At 37.2% G+C, this 22,468-nt stretch overlaps 1 protein-coding gene across 3 annotated transcripts; it reads right to left on the minus strand.

Annotated features, from left to right (window-relative positions):
* Positions 1-1,229: 1,229 nt before the first annotated feature.
* On the minus strand, positions 1,230-16,663 carry LOC132170865 (alpha/beta-Hydrolases superfamily protein). 3 transcript variants are annotated; one of them, XM_059581999.2, is made up of 14 exons: positions 16,386-16,663; positions 15,928-16,080; positions 13,478-13,559; positions 13,251-13,354; positions 12,914-13,040; positions 12,739-12,833; positions 11,757-11,880; positions 4,946-5,026; positions 4,635-4,733; positions 4,351-4,536; positions 3,466-3,603; positions 3,309-3,365; positions 2,858-2,998; positions 1,230-1,593 (listed from the first exon to the last, which is right to left on the minus strand). In XM_059581999.2, the coding sequence occupies exons 2-14, from the start codon at positions 15,966-15,968 to the stop codon at positions 1,390-1,392; spliced, it is 1,479 nt and encodes a 492-aa protein (XP_059437982.1). In that variant the 5' UTR covers positions 15,969-16,080; positions 16,386-16,663; the 3' UTR covers positions 1,230-1,389. The 3 variants fall into 3 exon arrangements, with proteins under 3 accessions (XP_059437982.1, XP_059437980.1, XP_059437983.1); XM_059581997.2 differs by having other exon boundaries at positions 15,928-16,116; XM_059582000.2 differs by lacking the exons at positions 4,351-4,536; positions 4,635-4,733 and having other exon boundaries at positions 15,928-16,116; positions 16,386-16,662.
* Between the last annotated feature and the right edge of the window lie 5,805 nt (positions 16,664-22,468).

Genomic DNA, 22,468 nt, shown 5'->3' on the forward strand with positions numbered 1-22,468 from the left:
TTTTTTTTAAATCAAATCTATCCATTTCAGGAAACTCTATCCTTGCACACGCCACTCCATCAAGCTCCTAAGCCTCATAGTTACATGGTGCTGTCTGCCCTGCTTTCATCTGGCCAGCACCTGCCACAAAGCATGTTTAACGCGCGCCTACACATGGCTCACACACTCCGGTTGCCAACCACGACCTTGCCGCCTTCCTTGCCTTTCACTGATGCTGCTATTTTTGTGTATTTTTTTAGTTTTCTTTTTGTTTTTTTGTTTGTGTTCAGATTTAGGTTGTTTCAATGTCAGTTTCGCTATTATGGTTAAGAGAGGTCTCTCAATTGCACCCTTGGTTCTTAGTTTTTCTAAGTATAAATTATCCATGTTGCCATCACGTGTCTCTCGTCTACTGCCGTCTTTGGTGAACTTACCTATTGTATTGCCCGCATCAAAAGATTGGATTTATGTTTTTTCATTTTTTATTATTATTTGCTTTATTTGTAGTGCACTTTTTTGTGCAATGTATAATTAGATGGACCGCTTCTAACCTTGTATTCGAAAGCATTTCCAACTAGTCTCTCATTCTCTCTTCCTTTCGGATCAAGAATGAGAATAACCCCCTTATGTAACCCTTTCTTTATTTGCTTAGGAAAAAAAAAAATGAGACATACACCGGAGTCCATAGATACAATGTTTTATAAAACAAAGACAATTTTTTCCAGCATCCTCTTCCTGTCCTCAAATTTTCTATGATTCTTTTCTAGCTAGTAGCTACCATATATATATATATATGGGGGTTCAGAACAACTGATCATGATGAAAAGAATAATTAGCATTTTGCGCGTGGCGAAATTGCATTCTGCTGTTTCCTTGATCAACTCGGACACTTTTCCACATTCACGCATCGTAAATGATGCTGCAAACGATTTAAGGACGTGAGAGGTCTAAAAATGATGCTGCAAACTAATGGCACTCTACATGACCAAAGACGTTAAAATAGTGGAGGAAGAAGGGCACACAAGGAATCTTTTCTATAATTAGACTCACATAGGTTAAAAGATGAACCAGTAAACGCAAATATGAATTGAACTCTGGATTAACCAAAATGATGCCCACTTTCCAGCTTCTTTTGACAATGAAAACCCCTAGTCCTAAGAAATCCTTTCCTATCCAACATCTAGAACATTTTCATGCTGCGTCAAAGTTTGCCAAACATGACTTATCAAAGAAATTGTGTGCAAGCGAGAGAAGAAATTTCCAAATAATGCACATCTCCACAAAACCAAATGTTTGATGAAATGGCAGTTAAGAAATCACAGAATCATTCATGCCTCAATGCCTTTCATCAAGAAATCAAAAGGATAACACCTGGGCTACAGTTACAAACACCATTTTATAGTACAGCAGTCACGAAGAGCAATGCCTTTGATGGTTTACCCGCTTCAGAAAGCAGAGACGTAGTCGTTTGCTAAGGGCCTCTAACTTTTCAAATTTCTCGCTTTTAGGCTTCTTTGGAACTATCATAGTCTTCTTCTTCTTTTCGTCTTTTGCTGAGTCTGAGGATTTCTGTTCCATGTTCCGAAGAGGTGTTCCAAACACCTCAAGAGTTCTCTAAAAAAAAAAAAAAGAAAAAAAAAAAAGACAAGTTGCTTATTAACAAGAAGACAGACATACCACTATTTGAGCACATCTATTATACAGATAGAGCGGAGAGTGGAGTGGTACAATACTCCACGTGCAACATTTTCTCATCAGGAATTTTTTACACTAAAATGCTAAGTGGGATCCACTATTGACAGAGTCGTTACAAGGCTGTAGAATTCCTCCGTCTGTCATGTTAGTCGGCTGGTATCATGATGCTTGTGTTTCAAAATTGAAAAATATAGAAGACTATAGCGCAAACTTTAAAAAGTGACAATCAAACCTCAAAAAAACAAAAATGTTGTCCCCAAGGGGTAGCTCAATCGGTTGTGGACCACGCCTAATGAAGCAGAGGTCACTTATTCAAATCCCTCATTCCTCTGTGGACATGTCAAAAAAAAAAAAAAAAAGTGCTGCATAGTTTGAAGGGAAATGATTGACACTTTTTAAAGTTTGGGAGGTGTTTGCAAATATGGTGACAATTCAAGGGGATAAGTGTAGTTTCCCAAAAATAATAATCAATAAAAAGTGGGCAAAGAAGGTGCTAATTGTGTTCAAGCTCAAGTATAGTTCTCTTGTATAAACTCCACAAAGCTGGCTGTCTGAAGTAGTGCTTACTCAGCCCCTTTTTAACACTCTTAACTTAGCATGTCCACAGGTAGCAGTACCACCATGAGCTTTTATTCATATGATTGGACTACAAAACAGGATAGAACCATAATTATGGCATTTTTTTCTTTAATTTTCTCCCACCGGTCCATCTGATTTAGACCAACATTAAGGACAAAGCAGAGAATCTCTGCAACTATTCCTGGCCCAGACATTAATGAGGTCCGACGCATACTGCAACTGTACCCCTGTAATCTAGAATAAAGTATTAACCATTCCAGGAACCAACCTGATGGTTAACACTAATTAGGCTATGTTTGGCAAAGGAGTGGACTGGAACTGTAGCAAATTTGATTGAGAGGAATTTTGAGAGGAATTTTTTGGAATTTTGGGCCAGTCCAGTCCTTTGGCAAACGGTGCCTAGAGGTCTGGATATTACCCAGTCCATAATATGGCATCTGGCAAAACCTGTCCTTTGTCCCACAACCCAAATAAATTGTGCTGGAAATGCCTCAAGAGGATGAGACATGAAGTGGTATATCAGAAAAATAAGGAGCTCAGTTAAGGAAAATACATGCCAACACATGCATGAGAGAGAGCGAGAGAGAGAGAGAGAGAAAGAGACCTGATGGCAGTTATCAGCTGCTGCACAATCAGCAGAAGATTCTTCTTCATCACTGCCTCCTAAAGAAGAGCATCTTCCCCAACTTTCTCTATTTGAGCTTGTATATGAGCAACATTCTTCAATCTGGCCATTGGGCTTATCCTGTAAAAACATAACTGCAATGTTCTAATGAAAAATATATAGTGAAATGGGAAAGCTGACTACATTCGGACTCCCTGCATGTGTCATGTTTTGGGGTCCCAGCCATTGCTAGGTAAAGAAAAAGCCACACTGGGGGATGATCGAGTATCTTTACAAGAAATACATCAAATTTTAAGTGAAACTCAGCTTTAACTTCAGTTAGAGTACTAATTTTTCATTAAGCGTGACCCAATCAAACCAGAAAAAAGAGTTCACAAACCATGGAATAGATCAGACAACTTTCATGGATGGTACCCAAAAAAAAAATCACCTGTAAATATGACGTCTCAAGACTGTTAAGTGAATTATTTTCTTTAACCATTGACTCCTGCATTATGATAACATAAAGCATTTAACAAAATACTTTAATACGGAAAGAAGAAATGGCAAACGCAAAGGTCATAAAACCTACAAAAGAAGATACATACAACAGTAGTCACTGGTGCAATTTCAGAAAGAAGTTCACCCACAGACTTTGTGGTTGAAATGTTAGGAGGAGCAGAAGATGAACACCCAGCATCAGTACCAGCAGAATGAAGACCAGTGATTATCTCGTATAAGAGGCTCTAGAAAGACAAAAGGGGCACAGTGTATTAATCTCAATCTCTATGGCAGATTATCACAATGAAGAAAAAAAAAATCACAGGGCAAGCTACCATTGCATCATGATGACACTGGGGTTGAAACATATTTCAGACCCCAAATAGTGGCATTTTCTTTTCTTTTGCTAGACCCCTAAATAGTTGTTATGAGGAAATATCCATAGCAAGGCTATACTTGCATGAGGTATAATATGACCAATCAAAATACTATAAATTAATGGACGAGCAGACAATTCAAACACACAGAATATCAAATATGATTGAGAAGCCAGATTTTTTTTTGGATGAATGAGAAGCCAGATTGACACTAAAATAGTTTCATTTTTTATTGATCTAATCAGAATGATTACATGTAGTACTTTTTGTTCATTCTATATTAAACAGATATGGTCCTTGGATACTGTGTAATATGTAATTAGCACTCTAACCACAGCCCAAAAATGTGATTTCTTCTTCTTATACCAAAAAAAGATAAAAATAAAATTTAGAAAACCAGATCATTCAAAACTGAAATACTGTGAACAAGAAGCACTTCAGACTTTCAATAATGTTAGTATTGTGTATGCAAGTTTTTTCTGCTTCATCTCTATTCTCCCGTTCATGTCATCAATAAATTGTAGATAGAAACGACGACAATTGAATTTACAAGGATATTACTCTAAAAAAATTTCAAAAGGAGATAGAAAAAGGGGCATATATAGCGGAAATCACCTCATCCATGCCTGCACCAACCTTCAAATCCCCCAAATCATAATATTTCTCAAGCTTACTTGAATGAGCGGTAGAAATTTGAGGAGGGTGAAGGACATTGTAGAAGAAAATAGAAACAGAATCATAATAGAACTGTGGTCGCGAAGAGTTATGATCACCATCAAATTTTATAATATTTTTATCCCCCTACATGGAATCAGAGATATGGTAAAATGTTTCAGAAACGAGAGAATTGAAATTTTTTATTTCAATTAAAAAACAATATCTTTGGAATAAGATAATACCGCATAGGACTTAAAAATAAGGTCAGAGTGGTGGGGTTGAATGAATTTGTCATCACTAGCGTGTCCAAATAAAGCAGGAATATATGTTTTGGGTGCAACCTGCCAGTGGTAAAAAACATTAACACAATAAATAACTGGATTAAATTAGCTTGTGATTACATATTGTGCAGGGAAAGGGTATAAACCTCGGTATTCCAAGTTCACAATCAAAATTAGTGCACTAAAAAAACTCAATAAAAGGCCAAACTAAAATATTTAGCGAGGCTATCTCAAAAATTTCAACACAACAAAGTCCAAAAACGCAGAAGCACCTGTAAGCAATTAAGATCCATGATATCAAACTTTGCCCGCCTTTCAATTACCCGTCGCATATACTGTACTGCCATCTTGACCTGATTGGAGAGGGGGAAAAAATGTCCAACGTATAAACAAGATATAAAAACACCCCAAATCAACTTCTAAAAGCAGAAACCAAATATTGAGTCTAGCTATAGATATGCTTGCAAATAATGAGGTTAATAGGCACTCAGAGAAAACAAGTGAAAAGCAAAAAATTACAATGTAATACCTTCAGGCTTCATCCATAGAGGTAATTTGGAAAATGCTAAAACAGGATATGACTATCGACACAAATTAAGGAAGCAACAGTGTGACCCTTTCAAAGCAAAAACTCTAGACCAACATACATGGAGATGTGTGCATCCAGATGATTCCATAAATTTGAGAACTTAACGGCTCAAATACAAACTCATTGACGAATTCACTTATAAGTATAAACTATTGATATATTCATCCAATATAGATTTCTTGATGAATATCCCGATGTTTATTAATTTATTTATTTCTTAAAAAAAGGAAGTTCACAATGCATCTGAAGTTCAAAAAACAGCATGTAGCATTGAAAGTTTAATTAAGGTGTACTTCACTTACTAAAAAATAAAAAACTTCTACCCCCTGTGTATAAATTTAACATCAATTCATACAAACTCATGTCTATGTTCATAAAAATCATTTTTTTATAAGTAATAACCAGTCTTATTAAAAGCGTAAGGCGCCCAAAGTACACAGGGAGTATACAAGGGATCACCTAACTAGAAAAAGAAAAGCAAACAAGGAAATCATCAAAGCTAATCGACAACGGGATACAAACGCTATAGTCCAAAGATACAAAGTGTGAAAACACGAGGATACAATGTCCTCCAATGACCTCTCTAAGTTCTCAAAGCACCTATTGTTTCTCTCCCTCCATAAACACCAAAAAAGGCAAGTAGGCATGATGTAGGACGATATTTACCTTTATTTTCGGTAAAAACGAAAATAAAGAAAATATCAAAAATAGTATCGGAGTAGCGCCGCTTGATCAGAATTTTATCCATTCTCAGACAATGGAAGTACAAAATGAAAGATTGTCACGATTCCCGCTGATTGTCAATTTTATTAGGACTTTATTTCCTTTCCTTAATAGGGTTATATTTGCTTTAATTATTTTCCTTTCCTTATTAGGATTAGGTTTACTATTGTTACTAGGATTATGTTTACTTTCCGACTAGGATTAGATTTACTTTCTCTACAAGTATTTCTCTTCTATAAATAGGCTTGCCTATTATGTAAAACTAGAACTCATTGAATTATAATCAAATCAGAGAATTCTCTCTCAAATACTCTGCAGAGTTTTATTTTTCTTTTAGCCTATAGGCTTGTTTTATCTTTTGAGTAGAAGACGAAGACGCTTCTCCTTGCAGAATCAAAGACGCTGCTCTTTGATTAGTTACCTTAGTCTTCCGCTACGTCAGTTGGTATTAGAGCAGGCTTTTATACCGATCATGGCTAATCAGTGCAACGGTGACAAACTTTTCCAACAACGCTGCTTGTAGGAGATGGGCTCTTTCAAGAGCCAAATTCATGGGGTATCCGAGCCGGCATTATCCGGATTCGATGGCCAACTTATACTACAACAACTTTTATAACGACGCCGTTCGTGAGAGAGATGTTGTTTCGAGATCCGACTACCAGCAATACATCAAGCGATCAGAGACTCCTTGGAGAACCGAATTCCAAGAGCTCCGGCAAACGGTGCAGATGATGCAACAGGAGGTGCGCCAGTTGTGCTAGTCGTTTGAACGCAGGCAGATGCGTGCCCATTGGAATCACAGAGACACCCGGGAGTACCGGATGAATATCGATCTCCCTTCATTCGATGGTTATCTTCACATTGAAGATTACCTTGACTGGATAATGGAGGTAAAAAGATTCTTTGAGTACATGTGTATTCCGGAAGAAAAGAAGGTGAAGTTGGTGGCTTATAAGCTCAAAGGTGGAGCATCCGCTTGGTGGGAATGGTTGAAGCTCTCTCGATCCAAAGCAGGGAAAAGACCCGTGACATCTTGGCTAAAAAATGAAGCGGTTACTCAATGCCCGGTTCCTACCACCAGATGACTATGGGATCCGAAGGGAAGCTGTTTGGTATCCTTATGGTGATCGGTTCCGTGAGGATGACGTAAGCCACTTTTGTCATGTCCATAATCATCTTCATAACTCTCCAAATAGGCCCTTCACCTATGAAGAGAATTTTAATTATGGTGAAGAAGTTGTGGAAGATGTTAAGTTGGTTGAAGAAGTGGAGTTGCCGTCAAAGAAAACATATGTGCAGCCACCATCATTGATTCCAACGACTACATCAATGGAGGAACAGCTACCACCTCCTCCACCACAAGTGCAACCTCCTCCACCACAGATGCAACCTCTTCCACCACAGGTGCAACTCATCACGATCGCCACAAAAATTGGCGATCCTTTGGAAGATAATGGTGAAGTTGAAGATTCCGTCCATGAAGATATCGTTGGGGGAATTTTTATGGAAAAGGACAAAAAGGAGAAAACGTGTCTTGGTGAAATCTATGAAGATTTCTCCAAATATATTTCTGCGGAGGAGTTGCACGTGCCATGTCCCAAAGAAAACTTGGGGACGAGTTTTTCTCAAGTGGGGGTGTCTGATGTAGAACGATATTTACCTTTATTTTCGATAAAAACAAAAATAAAGAAAGTATCAAAAATAATATCGGAACAGCGCCGCTTGATCAAAATTTTATCCATTCTCAGACAATGGAAGTACAAAAGGAAAGATTGTCACGATTCCCGCTGATTATCAATTTTATTAGGACTTTATTTCCTTTCCTTAATAGGGTTAGATTTGCTTTAATTATTTTCCTTTCCTTGTTAGGATTAGGTTTACTATTGTTACTAGGATTACGTTTACTTTCCTACTAGGATTAGATTTACTTTCTTTATTAGGATTAAATTTACTTTCTCTACTAGAAGTAGGTTTACTTTCTATACAAGTATTTCTCTTCTATATATAGGCTTGCTTATTATGTAAAACTAGAACTCATTGAATTATAATCAAATCAGAGAATTCTCTCTCAAATACTTTGCGGAGTTTTATTTTTCTCTTAGCCTGCGGGCTTGTTTTATCTTTTGAGTAGAAGACGAAGACGCTTCTCCTTGCAGAATCAAATATGCAGCTCTTTGATTAGTTACCTTAGTCTTCCGCTACGTCAAGGCACCATCTTCCAAATTGAGGCACTCCCCCTCCTTCCAAAAGACCACCAATAGGCGAACAACTCGTACACCCGTCTAAGCATCACCCAAGACATCCCAAAAACAACCAAAAAAGGCACTCCACAAAGCAGAGGTAACCTCACAATGAAGAAGAAGATGGTCCACCGTCTCCTCACTTCTCTTACACATGCAACATCTATTCGTCACAATAACGTGCCTTTTCCTTAGATTGTCTAAGGTCAGAATTTTGTTTAGATCCGCCAACCATGCAAAGAAAATCGCCCTCGGAGGAGCATGCGTCCGCCACACTCTTCCAAGGGCATCTCCTTCCTTCTGTGCAAGCTAAGGAGTAAAAGAGGGACTTGACCTTGCAAATGCCTGTTTTTGAAGAGCTCTACCATAATCTATCTTCACACTCTTGTCTCACTCTAGTTGAATGCAACACCTGGAAAAATGAGGCAAAGACTTCCACCTTCCAATCATGAGCCTCTCTAGAAAAACTCACATTCTACTGATTGGAACCACTCAATGCCTCCAAATTAGCCGTAACCGAGGCATCCTTCGTGCAAGCAATGCCAAATAACTCTGGAAAAGCTACCTTGAGAACTGTATCTCCACACCACAAATCTTGCCAAAAGCTAATCCAAGTCCCATCCCCCACCACAAGTCTCGTAAAGCCTTTGAGAGTATTCCACCCTTTCCTAATATTCTTCCACAACCCCACCCCAAAAGCTCCTCTAGGCTCCAAAGAACACCACCCACCCCATAAGCTTCCGAACTTTGAGTCTACCACAACTCTCCACCAAGCATCTCTCTCTGTCCCATAGCGCCACAACCATTTTCCTAGAAGAGCGCGATTAAACACCTTTAAGTCTCTAATACCCAGCCCTCCCTCCTTGATCAGAGTGCAAACCTTCAACCATTTCACCAAATGATACTTGAACTCTTCACCTATCCCGCCCCATAAAAAATTGCGTTGTAACTTCTCAATGTGCTTAGCAACACTCACCGGGATAGGAAAAAGAGACAAGTTATAAGTGGGAAAATTAGCAAGGGTGCCTTGCGAACCGTATCTCCACATCACAAATCATGCCAAAAGCTAATCCGAGTCCCATCCCCCACCACAAGTCTCGTAAAGCCTTTAAGAGTATCCCACCCTTTCCTGATATTCTTCCACAACTGCACCCCAAAAGCTCCTCTAGGCTCCAAAAAACACCACCCACCCCATAAGCTTCCGAACTTCGAGTCTACCACAACTCTCCATCCCATAGCACCACAACCATTTCCCTAGAAGAGCGCAATTAAACACCTTTAAATCTCTAATACCCAGCCCTCCCTCCTTGATCGAAGTGCAAACCTTCGACCATTTTACCAAATAATACTTGAACTCTTCACCTATCCCGCCCCATAAAAAATTGCGTCGTAACTTCTCAATGTGCTTAGCAACACTCACCAGGATAGGAAAAAGAGACAAGTAATAAGTGGGCAAATTAGCAAGGGTGCTCTTGATAAGGGTGACCCTAGCGCCCTTTGACAAATACAACATTTTCCACCTGGCCAACCGATGCTTTAATTTCTCGATAACACCATCCCAAATATGCTTGGCCTTATAAGAGGCCCCCAACGAAAGACCAAGGTACTTTACTGGCCAAGTAGCAACCCCACATCCTAAAATACCGGCTAACATTCCCATTTGATCCACATTCCCCACCGGAATTAATATCAACTTAGCCAAGTTAACCTTCAAATCGGAAGCCGCTTCAAATGGCAAAAACACAGTCCGCAAATAACGTATCTGGCAGGGCATAGCATTGCAAAAAATCAATGTGTCATCAGCAAACAGAAGATGAGAGAAAGTAGTATTACCGACATTGAAACCTTCTAACAACCCCCCATGAACCGCCGCCAAAATCATCCAGCTCAAAGTCACCATCACAAAAACAAACAACAAAGGAGAAAAGGGGTCCCCTTGTCTTAGGCCCCTGGAACTACTAAAGAACCCATTACGAGAACCATTGAGTAGAATCAAGAACCGCACCGAAGAGATGCAATGTTCTATCCATGAGCACCAAGTCCCCCCAAATCCACACCACCTCAACAAGTACAACAAAAAATCCCAGTTCACATGATCATAAGTTTTTTCTAGATCCATTTTGCAGATGACCCCTGGCTTCCCCGATCTCAACCTACTATCAAGACATTCATTAGAAATCAAAATAGGGTCAAGAATTTGCCTACCTTTGATGAAAGCACTTTGTGACTTGGAGATTATCTTATCCAAAACTGTCTTCATCTATTTGCTAAAACCTTAGCAATGATTTTGTAGATACCCCCCACAAGGCTGATCGGGCGGAAGTCTTTGAGATCGATAGCACTAGGAATCTTCGGAATGCCTCCTGGGCATGAGGATAAACTGCTTAGCCCGTCAGGGGTGAAAGCTCCTGGATTACCTGGTAACTGGTTCTGGCGGGTGGGGTCAGTTACCCATAGGAGTTTGATTAATGGTGAGGATTGTTGTACAGTATGCGTTTGCGACGTGCAATTAATTTGAGTAAAGTTCTCCTACGTTATCAAAAAAAAATAGAATCTTCTGAATAAGCGAAATGAAAGTAGCATTAAGGCTCTTTTCAAACATCCCTAAACACCTTCATAATATCCTCCCTTAGAACCTCCCAGCAATCTTGGAAGAAAGCCAAAGAAAACCCATCGGGGCCCGGCGCCTTATTTCCAAAATCATAAGTTCTAAAATACTTTTGAGTCATTCGTGCTAGATTTATGATTTGTTATAATTGGGAAAATTTTAACAGTGGGGAAACATTAAAACTAACGGCATAGTTTTAAGGTTTGATTGCATTAAATTCAAAGTTTAGGGGAACAATGCCAATGAACATATAGAGTGAGAGAGTCACCAACTCATCTAAAAGTCTAGACACAACTATAATGTAAAACAATTCTACACATAATACAACTACTCCGAGTAGGTTTCCACAAACTAACTGGGATGTACTCCTAACTACCATGGTACACCAACCCACTCATCACCATACTTCAAACAACTACTTTCATTTGGTGAATATCCTTCCACTGAACCCTTGAGCACTTTGCTTCTGTACTTGGGTTGTCCCTTCCCTTTCTTTTTCTATTGATGAAGTATAATTAAATAAAAAGAGTAAAAAGCAAAAACCTTAAACCTCCTTATGTCCCAATCCTTCTCTTTTAAGATGACAACTATCGTCCAACTTCACCAAATGATTCTTGAGCTCTTCTCCAAAACCTGCCCAAATCAGATCTCTTGAAAGCTCAACCACTAGGCAGGTTGGAATAAGATTGTTGATCTATTGTTCTTGATTAGACTTGATTAGAGGCAAATAATTGCTCGTAATTGTAGAATATCAGCTAATTGAGTAATAGCTACAACTAAATATCAACTTAAAACTTTTGCTGTAGCCGCTACCAGCATATTCTGCGGGCAAAAGAAAGGTCATAACCTGTAAAAAGTATGATGTATGCCACAAGTACACACAAGCACGCACATGCGCAGATAGACAAAGAGAGAGATTTTACAGTGAATTTAGGGAGCCGAATTTTATATACATCCACAAGTTCCATCATTAGATCATACAAGCTTGAGAATGCACTATCCAACACCATTCCAGCTATAGAGGGGTCCCCTGCTCCATAAAGAAGGCTGCATTACATTATAGGAAAAGCTGATAGTTAAACCGTGCCAGAAGTTTTTGTAAAACTTATATAAAATTCATTCTTTAGTATCTCATAACTCTTCCAGAAAAAACAAAAAAAAATCCAAAGCATCTCATACCATCAGAGACTGATAAGCATTTTCAACAAAGATAGTAAGCCGAGAAAACCTAGGCCATGTTTGGTCAAGTGTATGGAAAGTCATCTCTCTTTCCAAATACAAAAACACACTTTTTAAAAAATAGTTACCAAACGAAATACTTTTCAAAGAAGAAAAAAAAAAAAAAAAAACTTTTCAAGAAAGCGAACAACACTTTTTAGAAAATTTCCCACACCTTCCTATAGGAATATTTTGAGAAACGCAGCTTATTTTTTTAGATGTGGAAGCTGCCCTGATGCTTATTAAAATTTAGAAAGGAAATAGAGAGGTGGCGACGTGGCCATCCCTAACAGAATAGAGGAGTGGCTGTGCAGCACCCCTAACTTCTTTTTTGAGTGGTCATTCCTAATTTTTTTGCGTTTTTGGTTTCGTTTCTTTATGTTTACAAAACCTATCTCATATTTTTTGCTTTTCAAAAACATTAAATCACACTTTTCAAAAAGTTTACCAAAGAATTTATTTTGAGGACCCCACAACACCTTTCAAATGTGGCCCCCACCCAAAAAACTTTTAACTTTTTGTTATCTCTTAAAAAACTCTTTTCAAAATACAATACAAAAACACACTTTTTAAAAAATTTACCAAACATGCACCTAACGACTGCAAAGACTCTTAACTCTTGAAAAAGCAGAAAACCTTATAATCTACAAGAAGCTAACTCATAATAAGCTGGGAAAAGACAAACACCTAGTGACTGCACCCATAGATCTTCCCCATAGACCTATCCGCGATATTTGTTTGTTACTTCTCAAATATGACACCACAACCTTCAGGTCATCTCTCTGACACATGAAACAAATTTATGAGCTTTATAATACAGGAACTCAAGTAAACTATACATAACAATAAAGAGGCAACATACCTCATGCCAACCAAGGCTGACATAGTCACCATCAGATAAGCCTGAACCCGAAAAATCAAGAGTAAAAACAGTTATATATGATGGAAGAAGAATTACGGCAGCCTCATTTGCATCTGCCCTACATCCACTGCATCATAGCCCACATGAGTGAAATCAGTAATTTTTTACCTCTTAGTATCTGAAGCACTTTTCAATCAACAAAAATTCTTCCAGATACTGAATGGACAATACAAATCAGAATTTGCCACTAAATATTTTCCAGAAAGTAGAAAAGGCTTATTATTTTAATATTCAACCACCCATATTTAAAACCACAGTTCACATAATGATTCTATACCTGTTTCCGTGGCAGTATATAACACAAGGAAGAGGGGTATCTTCAGGGAGTGGTGAAGGTAGATAATGACTGCACAGCAATGTATGGCCCCTTGCATTCCTAAGCTGCAAATATTGAGCAAAAGGCAATCTAGCAGGGTCAGAACCCATCATAAAAAATGACATTGCTGCAAACTAGTGAAGGAAATTATAAACTGCAACTTTCCGGTAACTGATGTCCATACTTGCCTCCAAGTCTTCTCGTTTGTATGTTCTTCCTGCGAGAGTGAAGTCCCTTTCCCAAAGATACTGATCTGGGTTGTACTCTGCCCTGTATATCCAAGCATTTTAGATACAAAGAGAATTAGTGTCTATAGAAAGATCAATAATTTGAGCAGGAATTGCAATATTCAGCATAACATGACATCATAAGTTAAAAAGTTGGCTATATTCATTAAAAATAAAAAAATATAAACAGTAGGCTATGCTTATAAAAAGCAATTTGTTCCATTATGATTGTAAAAAATCATTACTTTAGACTACAAATAGCATGGACACCCCAAACTAAGACAAGTTAGACATGGGTAGAGTCTAAAGCCTGCAGAAATCTATGACAACCTCAGTAAAGCCAAAGAAAAGCTGCATCTTCAAGTACGTCTACAAGTTTTCAGGGGCCCTTAATTTCCTTTTCTTTGTCCATGAGAAAAACTGTCAGGGAAAACGAACTCAAAAAACAATAAATAACATTTCATGTACCCGATTGCAGTAACTATCTCAAATAGTTCCTAATACAAAACATAGGACATATTAGGGAAATCCGGCCTGTGTGCTTGTGGTGGGCTTTAGAAAAAGAGAAGTTGTGAACTTGGGGTTTGTTTGAGAGGGAAGGAATTTAGGCTTGGATTTGAATTACAATTTGACAAATGTCTGAATTTTGGCGGCTGAAACAGAGGATGACAGGTTGTAGAAATTCTGGGCAGCAGCAACATTAAGTATTTTATGGTTGGTTTGATGGGTTATTTGGTGGCTAACAGGTAGGAAACATATATGGGGTTCTAGGATGTTGATAGGTAATGAAAAGCGCATGATTTGGGATAGCAAAGAAGGAAGAAAAGAGAGAATTTTACGCCATTCAAGCTTGTAACAGCTCTGTTCTTATAACAGCTGTTAATGAAGGAAAATATGGAAAGAGAAGAGAGAAATGAATTGACTACTAAAATAGGTATTTCGAGGGATACCTAAACCTCTTGAGTATTCAAGGACTCCTCGTCCAGTTTACAAAGTAAACACCATAAAACTTCTCATAATCTCCCTTTCCTAATGGACTTATTTATAACAGTCCAATTACACTTGGCCCAAAACGGTTACAACCCCTCAGCCTTTATGAATCAGTTATGACAGCCTATACAACCAACCCACTCTGTCATTATCTTCTAGAAGCCCACCCAGCTAGCTCCCAATTATTACAACTCAAGGATCCGAAAGGCCCACTAGCCAACTAAGGCCAAAATCCCACTTATCTAATATGCTTGTCACAAGGGCAGTGTGAAGAGTGACGTGAACAATCATAGTGCCCCATAGAAACTTTAAATGATGGTATTTTATGAACTCATAAGTATCTTATCCTATTAGTATTTTTGAATGCTCCAATTTTCTACTATGGCCTCACAGAATATACTATTTTATTCCTGCACTTACTACTTTCTAGGAGAAATTGTGTTCATAAGTTCAAAAAAAAAAGAAATTGTGTTCACAATTCATTTTCCTTTTTAATTTCGCCAATATAGCACTTGAAAACCATTTCCTTTCCTACTATATTCATTTATCGCTAAATGAATTTATTAAAGCCTACCAATTACCCGTTGGCATATGATGCCATGTGGTAGATACTAAAACATTTTGGCTCATAAAAATGACAAGAGTCTGAAAAGGCATTTGATAACACTAATCAATGAGGTGCTCACTCAACCCATCGGGTTGCGGCTACGGACCTTTTATCCTTAACTTCAAAAAAAGTTTGTTTACTTTACTAACTCTTTATTATTGATGAAACAATTTGTTTACTTTATTAACTCTTTGTTACTGATGAAGCAAATCCTTTTACAATCATTCATGCCTTATAATTTTAAGTACGAAGTCTTTTTTTTTTTTCTAGAAAACAATCAATTAAAACACAATTAATACAAAATAGACAGAATGTTAATTGCAAAATGGTTAGAGAAGGTAATTTGAGATAAACGGAATAGAGGATAATGAAAGGTTACTTGACATTCTGAGTGAGTTTTTTTTTTTTACATGTCCACACAAGGGAAGGGAGGGGAGATTCGAACTAGTGACCTCCGCTTCATTAGGCGTGGTCCACAGCCTACCGGGGACACATTCTGAGTGAGTTATGAAGACGTAGAGTTTATCTAAATTTTCTGTGAAAAGTAGAAAGAATGAGAAGCCTCTAGCAAGCACGGGTTTGAATTAAAAGGGGAGAATGGAAGAGCTCTTAGCATGCACTAGTTAGGGGCTGAGGGGGTATTAAATCAGACTAAAAGTTAGTATCAATGGTTAAAAAAGAGCAGCATTGCAGTATAAGCCCCACAAACAAATAGTGCGAATTATGTGTAAAAGAAAAGAATAATTTCAAGGACCAGGATTAACAACAAAGACCACCTGAAAAGTGAAACACTAGGAAAGCAGATAAAAATTACCTGGGAGGACGAATGACAAAGTTGATAAATTGATCAATCATCTTGCTCCTAAACGTCCCTCATGAGAATACAACTTCGTTTATTGGGCCGTGCAATTTCGATTGCTTGGGGGCAGGCATGCTTGGTACACGGTTGGGTTACTTGAGCTGAAATCTGCTCTTTGTCATGGCAAAAATAGGAGAAAAAAAACTGTTCAAAGCATTGTTAGATCCAATGCTGGAAGCGCAGCTGGAAACTCAAGAAAAATCAAATTTTGTTAAAGAAGAAGACTGCGTAAAGAAAAAGATGAAAAATCAAAACCCAAGTCAAGGGAGCCCCGTCCCTTCACCATTTTCAGATCTCAAACCCAAAATCCAGTTATATTTTATGTAACCTAGGAGCCAAAGTTTCAGTGCATTGTCTCTTTATAAATTCTCGTACCCAGAAAAGGAAGAAGAAAAAAGGAAAAGGGGAATTACCGGGAATGTATGAGGAAAAAAGAAGTGCTTAATTCCCAGCCCGAGGCCGTGACCAAAAAAAGCAACTTTCTTTGGTCTGCGAAGAGCCAAAAGCTGTCGACAAAATAAACTGTAAGGGGAAAATAGAAAGAAAAAAATACGTCTTTCTTCCTTTTTTTCTCTACTGGGTAGGGGGTCAGGAAATTGGAAACGGAAGAAGGACGCGTATGGGCGATGCGACAGAGAGTCAGAGAGTACACAGCTAAGACGGCCTTCCCTTGCCTTACCCCCTCTTTTTCTTTTTTCTTTTTTTTTCCTCTTTAAATTCTTTTTCCCTTTACCCACCACAACAAAATCCCAAGAGAAAAAGACAATCAAATGAGAAAGCCAATTCCATTCGTCAAGTAGAATATTTGTTTTTTTGGAGTACTCTTTTACAGTGTGTTGGAAATTTTCTTTTTAGACTATTTCTTCTTTCCTTTTTAATCACCTAAAGAAGTACCTTCATTAATCAAGTATAAAACTTAGATGATTCCAGAAAATAAGTTTGATGGATTCTTAATTATGTGTAAGTGTAATGCCATTGCTCATCCTATAATAATAATTCTAGGAGTTTTTCTTTTGTCTTCTTCTAAAAGTGACGTGACTTTAATATTAAAAGTCACATAATTTTTTGAAGAACACAAAATAAGCTTCTAATACTACTTATAATCTTAAGTCTCGCAAAACTTCTATCTATCTACAAACAATAGTATTGCTCATCTTGTGATCAAACTTCTTATTTACAAAATGAAAGAATTTTTTTTCATTGCTTCAATTAGACTCCTTTTGGAATTACCAAGATTATACTTCTTGGGTTGGGTTTCCCTCTTACGTGGATGATGTCCCAAACTTGTGTAGCCCATATATGTTTTTATTAAAGCCATATGGAGAGGCCCATTTGGGATAGGGTTTGCTAAACCTAATATCATTTATTGTTGCAAAGAGAGAATAATAAGAAAAAGAAAAAAGATATAAGCAGCCGCTAGAGAAAGAGAGTGAAAGAGCTTCAAAAATCAGAATATGGAAATTTTGTCTAGCCTTGATCAACAGCTGCGATCGACAAGCGTTTGTGCTCCAATTGAGCTGAAACTTTGCAAGGATGTTCATGACACGTGACTGTTATTGTGATTGGTGGAGATTGGATTCCGAGCATCCTATATTGGTTTTTGAGCCCGTGAACAGTAGTCTCTGTTTTTGGTGAGATCCTTCTTTAATTCTTGTAGAAGTTGATTTGTGCCAATGAATTGTATTTCTTGAAGATAGTTGCTGATCGTATGCCTCTAGTTGAGACTAGAGAAGACTCATGTATTCCCGTTATTGTTCATAGTGGAATTATTTGGGTGGAATACGGTTCCGTAGTTTTTTTCTTTTTCACACCGAGAAGGTTTTTCCACGTAGAAAATCGTGTGTCTTGTGCTTGTGGTGTTTGGATATATATTTTTCGCATATATATTGCTCTATTTTATAGTTTCCTGTAGATTCACACAAAAATGGAGTTTTGTGTATTGTTGTTTCTCCAAACAAAGTGGTATCAGAGCGAGGTGCGATCGAGCACCCTTAAGTGGTTATTATTCTGTTAAGTATCTTGTGTTGAACTATGGAGGCTAATCTAAGTAGAATTGTGTCTTTGAATAGTTCAAATTATCATATATGGAAAGGTAAAATGGAAGACCTACTTTATATGAAGCAATTTCATTTATCTGTGTTTGTTGCTGAGAAGCCAGACAGTAAATCTGATGAAGAATGGACTTTGATGCATAGACAAGTTTGTAGATATCTTAGGCAGTGGGTAGATGATAATGTTTTGAATTATATTGATGGTGAGACACATGCACGCATACTTTGGAAAAAACTTGAGGAGTTGTATGCCCGTAAGACCGGAAATATAAAATGTTTTTGATGAAGCAATTGATGTATTTGAGATACTAAGATGGAATTCCCTTAATAGATTACTTTAACACTTTCCAAGGAATTATTAATCAGCTGACTGGGATAGGTATCAAGTTTGATGATGAGGTTCAGGGGTTGTGTTTACTTGGTACATTGTCGGACTCTTGGGAGACATTTAGAATATCATTATTTAACTCAGCTTCAAATGGTGTAATCAATATAGATCTAGCTAAAAGTATTGTATTGAATGAAGAGATGAGAAGAAAATCATAGGGATCCTCTTCACAGTCAAAGGTTTTGGTTACAGAAAGAAGGGGGAAAAGTAAGAGTAAAGGTCCGAAGAATAGAGATAAATACAGAAACAGGTCAAACCAGTTTGCTAATGTTAAGTGTCATCACTGTGGCATGAAAGGGCACATCATAAAGCATTGCAGAAAATTGAAGAGAGGGAACAAAGAGAAAGGGAAGGAGACAAAGAATGACGATGGCAAGAATGATGTCATTAATTTTGCATGCCATGAGACCAGCTGGGTGATTGATAATGGCGCCTCAACTCATGTTACATCTCGACAGGATTTCTAAATGTCCTATACAGCCGGTGACTTTGGGACAGTGAAGATGGGCAATGATGGCTTGGCCAAAATCATTGGTATTAGAGATGTGTGCTTGGAGATGAGTAATGGCATGAGGTTAGTTCTTAGAGATGTGAAGCATATTCCTGACATCCGTTTGAACTTGATTTCTGTAGGTAAATTTGATGATGATGGGTGTTGCAGCACCTTTCGTAATGGTCAGTGGAAGCTCACTAGGGGTGCCATGGTTGTTGCTCGAACCCAGAAGTTTTCTACTTTGTACATGCTGTAGGCAAAACTCTCTAAAGACATTATTAATGCAATGGATGATGAGTCTTCAGTAGAGTTGTGGCATAAGAGACTTGCCCACATGAGTGAGAAAGGCTTGACAATTTTGGCCAAGAAGAATCTTCTATCTAGGAAGAAGAGTGCATCTTTGAAAAAATGCACACATTGTTTGGCAGGGAAGCAAAACAGAGTCTCCTTCAAGAGTTCCCCTTCCACAAGAAAGCCAGGTATACTTGATCTTGGTCATTTAGATGTGTGTGGCCCTATGAAGACTAGAACACTTGGTGGTTGTCTTTACCTTGTGACCTTCATAGATGATCATTCAAGGAAGTTGTGGGTATATGCCTTGAAAAGAAAAGATCAGGTATTGGGTGTGTTTAAGCAGTTTCAGGCGTTAGCTGAGAGACAAACTAGGAAGAAGCTGAGGTGCATCAGAACAGATAATGGGGGAGAATATTTGGGTCCTTTTGATCAATATTGCATGCAACAGGGTATTCGGCATCAAAGGACACCTCCAAAGACTCCTCAGTTGAATGGCTTAGCTAAAATGATGAACAAAACACTAGTTGAGAGAGTGAGGTGCTTGCTGTGACAAGCACAGTTGCCAAACTCCTTTTGGGGGGAGGCTTTGAGTACATCAATACTTGTTCTTAATCCCACACCATGTATTCCTCTTCAATTTGATGTACCAGACAGGGTTTGGGCTGGTATAGATGTTTCTTATGATCATTTGTGCGTCTTTGGATGTAAGGCATTTGTGCATATTCCCAAAGATGAGAGATCTAAACAAGATATGAAGACCTGACAATGTATCTTCTTAGGCTATGGTTGTAACGACCTCGATTTTAAAAACTCTCATATAAACAATATTAAATAGATTAAAAGAATAAATGAATAAATTAGATCAATGATATATGGATTAATGATATTGAATAACTATTTAGTGTTACAAGTATATTACATTGATTTTTGACATCTTTTGTATATCCATTCAATTCTAAAATTTAGCTTCACTAATATGTTTATGAGCATAATTAAACACAATCTAGTAAATAAATTATTTATATTGGTGTTTAGTGAAGTTAGAAATTAATTTGAAGCTTTGTAGTTTTTGGCCTAAAAAGCAGTGTCTTAATTTTCATACTGTCTAAATGGGATTAAAACGGCTAAAGAAAGATACCAAGGCTAGCCACCTTTGTTGAAAGCTTAAAGTCTTCTAGTAATGATGATTATAGTAAATATCATGATTATAATGATTTAATAAGGCAAGTGGCCAAGTGGGAATGCAAATAGTTAAAGCCTAAGTTGAATTAGAAACCTTGTATAGGCCAAAAATAGACTCAAACGAACTCGGATGTAGTCGAACCAAAAATATAAAATGTTTGTCTCGAAGTCCTCTATCTACTCTCAAAATTTCATGTCAATCAGAGTACGTTTGGACATTGAAAAATGGATCGGAATGCACTGCCCTCATTTTGGACGAAAATACTATTTGGTATAGAGTATGAAATATGGACTAGGTTCATTCTTATGGTTAAATACATCTCAACCCTTAGATCAAAGGTTTAAAAATAAATCCTAACCATTCATTCTCTTATAAATAGAGCCTAAGCTATAGTTACTTTCACTTGCTTTTTATTTACAATCTTAGAACAAATAAAATTGTTTGCTCATCCTTTCATTTTATTTATTAGTTCTAGTCAAATACCATATAGCCTAGATCTTTCTTGTAGTGTTCAAGTGTTTTTCTAAAACTAGCTACCTAGAGAAGATTTGGTGGAGTTTTACTTCTAAGGATTATTGGGTAAGTGTTTCATGTATAAATATCATGATTTATTGCTTTTATTACTTGTCCTCATTTAATTGTTTAAAGACCCAATAAAGTGTATATTGTAAAATAAAGTAATGGATACAAGTGAATTTATAATAAAGAGCTAGTGGACAAAATCAATTAAGGACTTATAATATTATCTATATATTATTTACTTTACAGTATTTAACATTTACATTAAGTCATTTCTTTTATGTCATTTAAATTTCTGTTCATATTTCTGGCGGTAAGGACCATTTGATCTCATCCCCGAAATATGCATTTAACATTTACATTCAGTCATTTCCTTTATGTCATTTAAATTTCTGTTCATATTTCTGGCGGTAAGGACCATTTGATCTCATCCCCGAAATATGCATTTAACATTTACATTCAGTCATTTCTTTTATGTCATTTAAATTTCTGTTCATATTTCTGGCGGTAAGGACCATTTGATCTCATCCCCGAAATATGCATTTAACATTTACATTCAGTCATTTCTTTTATGTCATTTAAATTTCTGTTCATATTTCTGGCGGTAAGGACCATTTGATCTCATCCCCGAAATATGCATTTAACATTTACATTCAGTCATTTAACTAGTTATAAATGACTATCTTAGATTAATATAATAAAATGAGTAAATAAAGATGAAGTAACGGATAATAAATAAATATAAAAAGATGAGGATCTTTAAACAATTTTATTATTGGAGGATGAACTAAGTATTGTTTGTATGTATGTATTATGTGCAGAAGTGGAGCAAAATACTACACTAAGGAGTGTAAGTATGGATATACTTACTGAGTACTAGCTTTGTTTTATTGTTATAGGAATTCTTATTTTGTCTTATTGATATAATTTTGCAATACAACTGCTGCATAATGTGTCTAATAAAATGGGCTGATAAGATAGCCACCTTAAGAACAAGCTGGGTGGATTGCCGCGAGGAACTGTCGGTATCTCAGTGGATGGGGGTATATAACCGTCCAACAGGCCTAATATATAACTAAGCTGGGGCGGTGTAGTTGCCAGCACCAAACAGGTAAACCTGTAAAGTGTGAGGGACATAATGGACGTAAGCGGGCTGAGAGCTCATGAGAAGAGGTTTGAAGAAAGATTATCATAAAACACAAATTAATCTGTCATTACACTGCATTCACAACTCATTCATTATTATATATTTTAGTCTTTAATCTTATTTGTTCAAACTAGTCTTTTTAGTCTTTATATCTAGGAAAATAGATTACTCACTTGTTTGCCTATGTAAATATGATAACGTCATCTTTACATATATCTTGATGCAGGGATAGAAAGTGAGGACGATGGTCCTTTTACTGGTTTTGATGGTTAATAGACCATCTGCTGCAGGATTTATGCTTACTCTATGGAGCAAGTCTCATTTATGTTAATCGTTTTCATTATGTATGGTGATGTGTGTAAACTTAATAGATATTACTATGTTAATTTAGGTGCCGTCTGTGACATATATTTGGTACACC

Source organism: Corylus avellana, chromosome 1, assembly GCF_965113065.1.
Source record: "Corylus avellana chromosome 1, dhCorAvel1.hap1.2, whole genome shotgun sequence".
Classification (NCBI taxonomy): domain Eukaryota; kingdom Viridiplantae; phylum Streptophyta; class Magnoliopsida; order Fagales; family Betulaceae; genus Corylus; species Corylus avellana.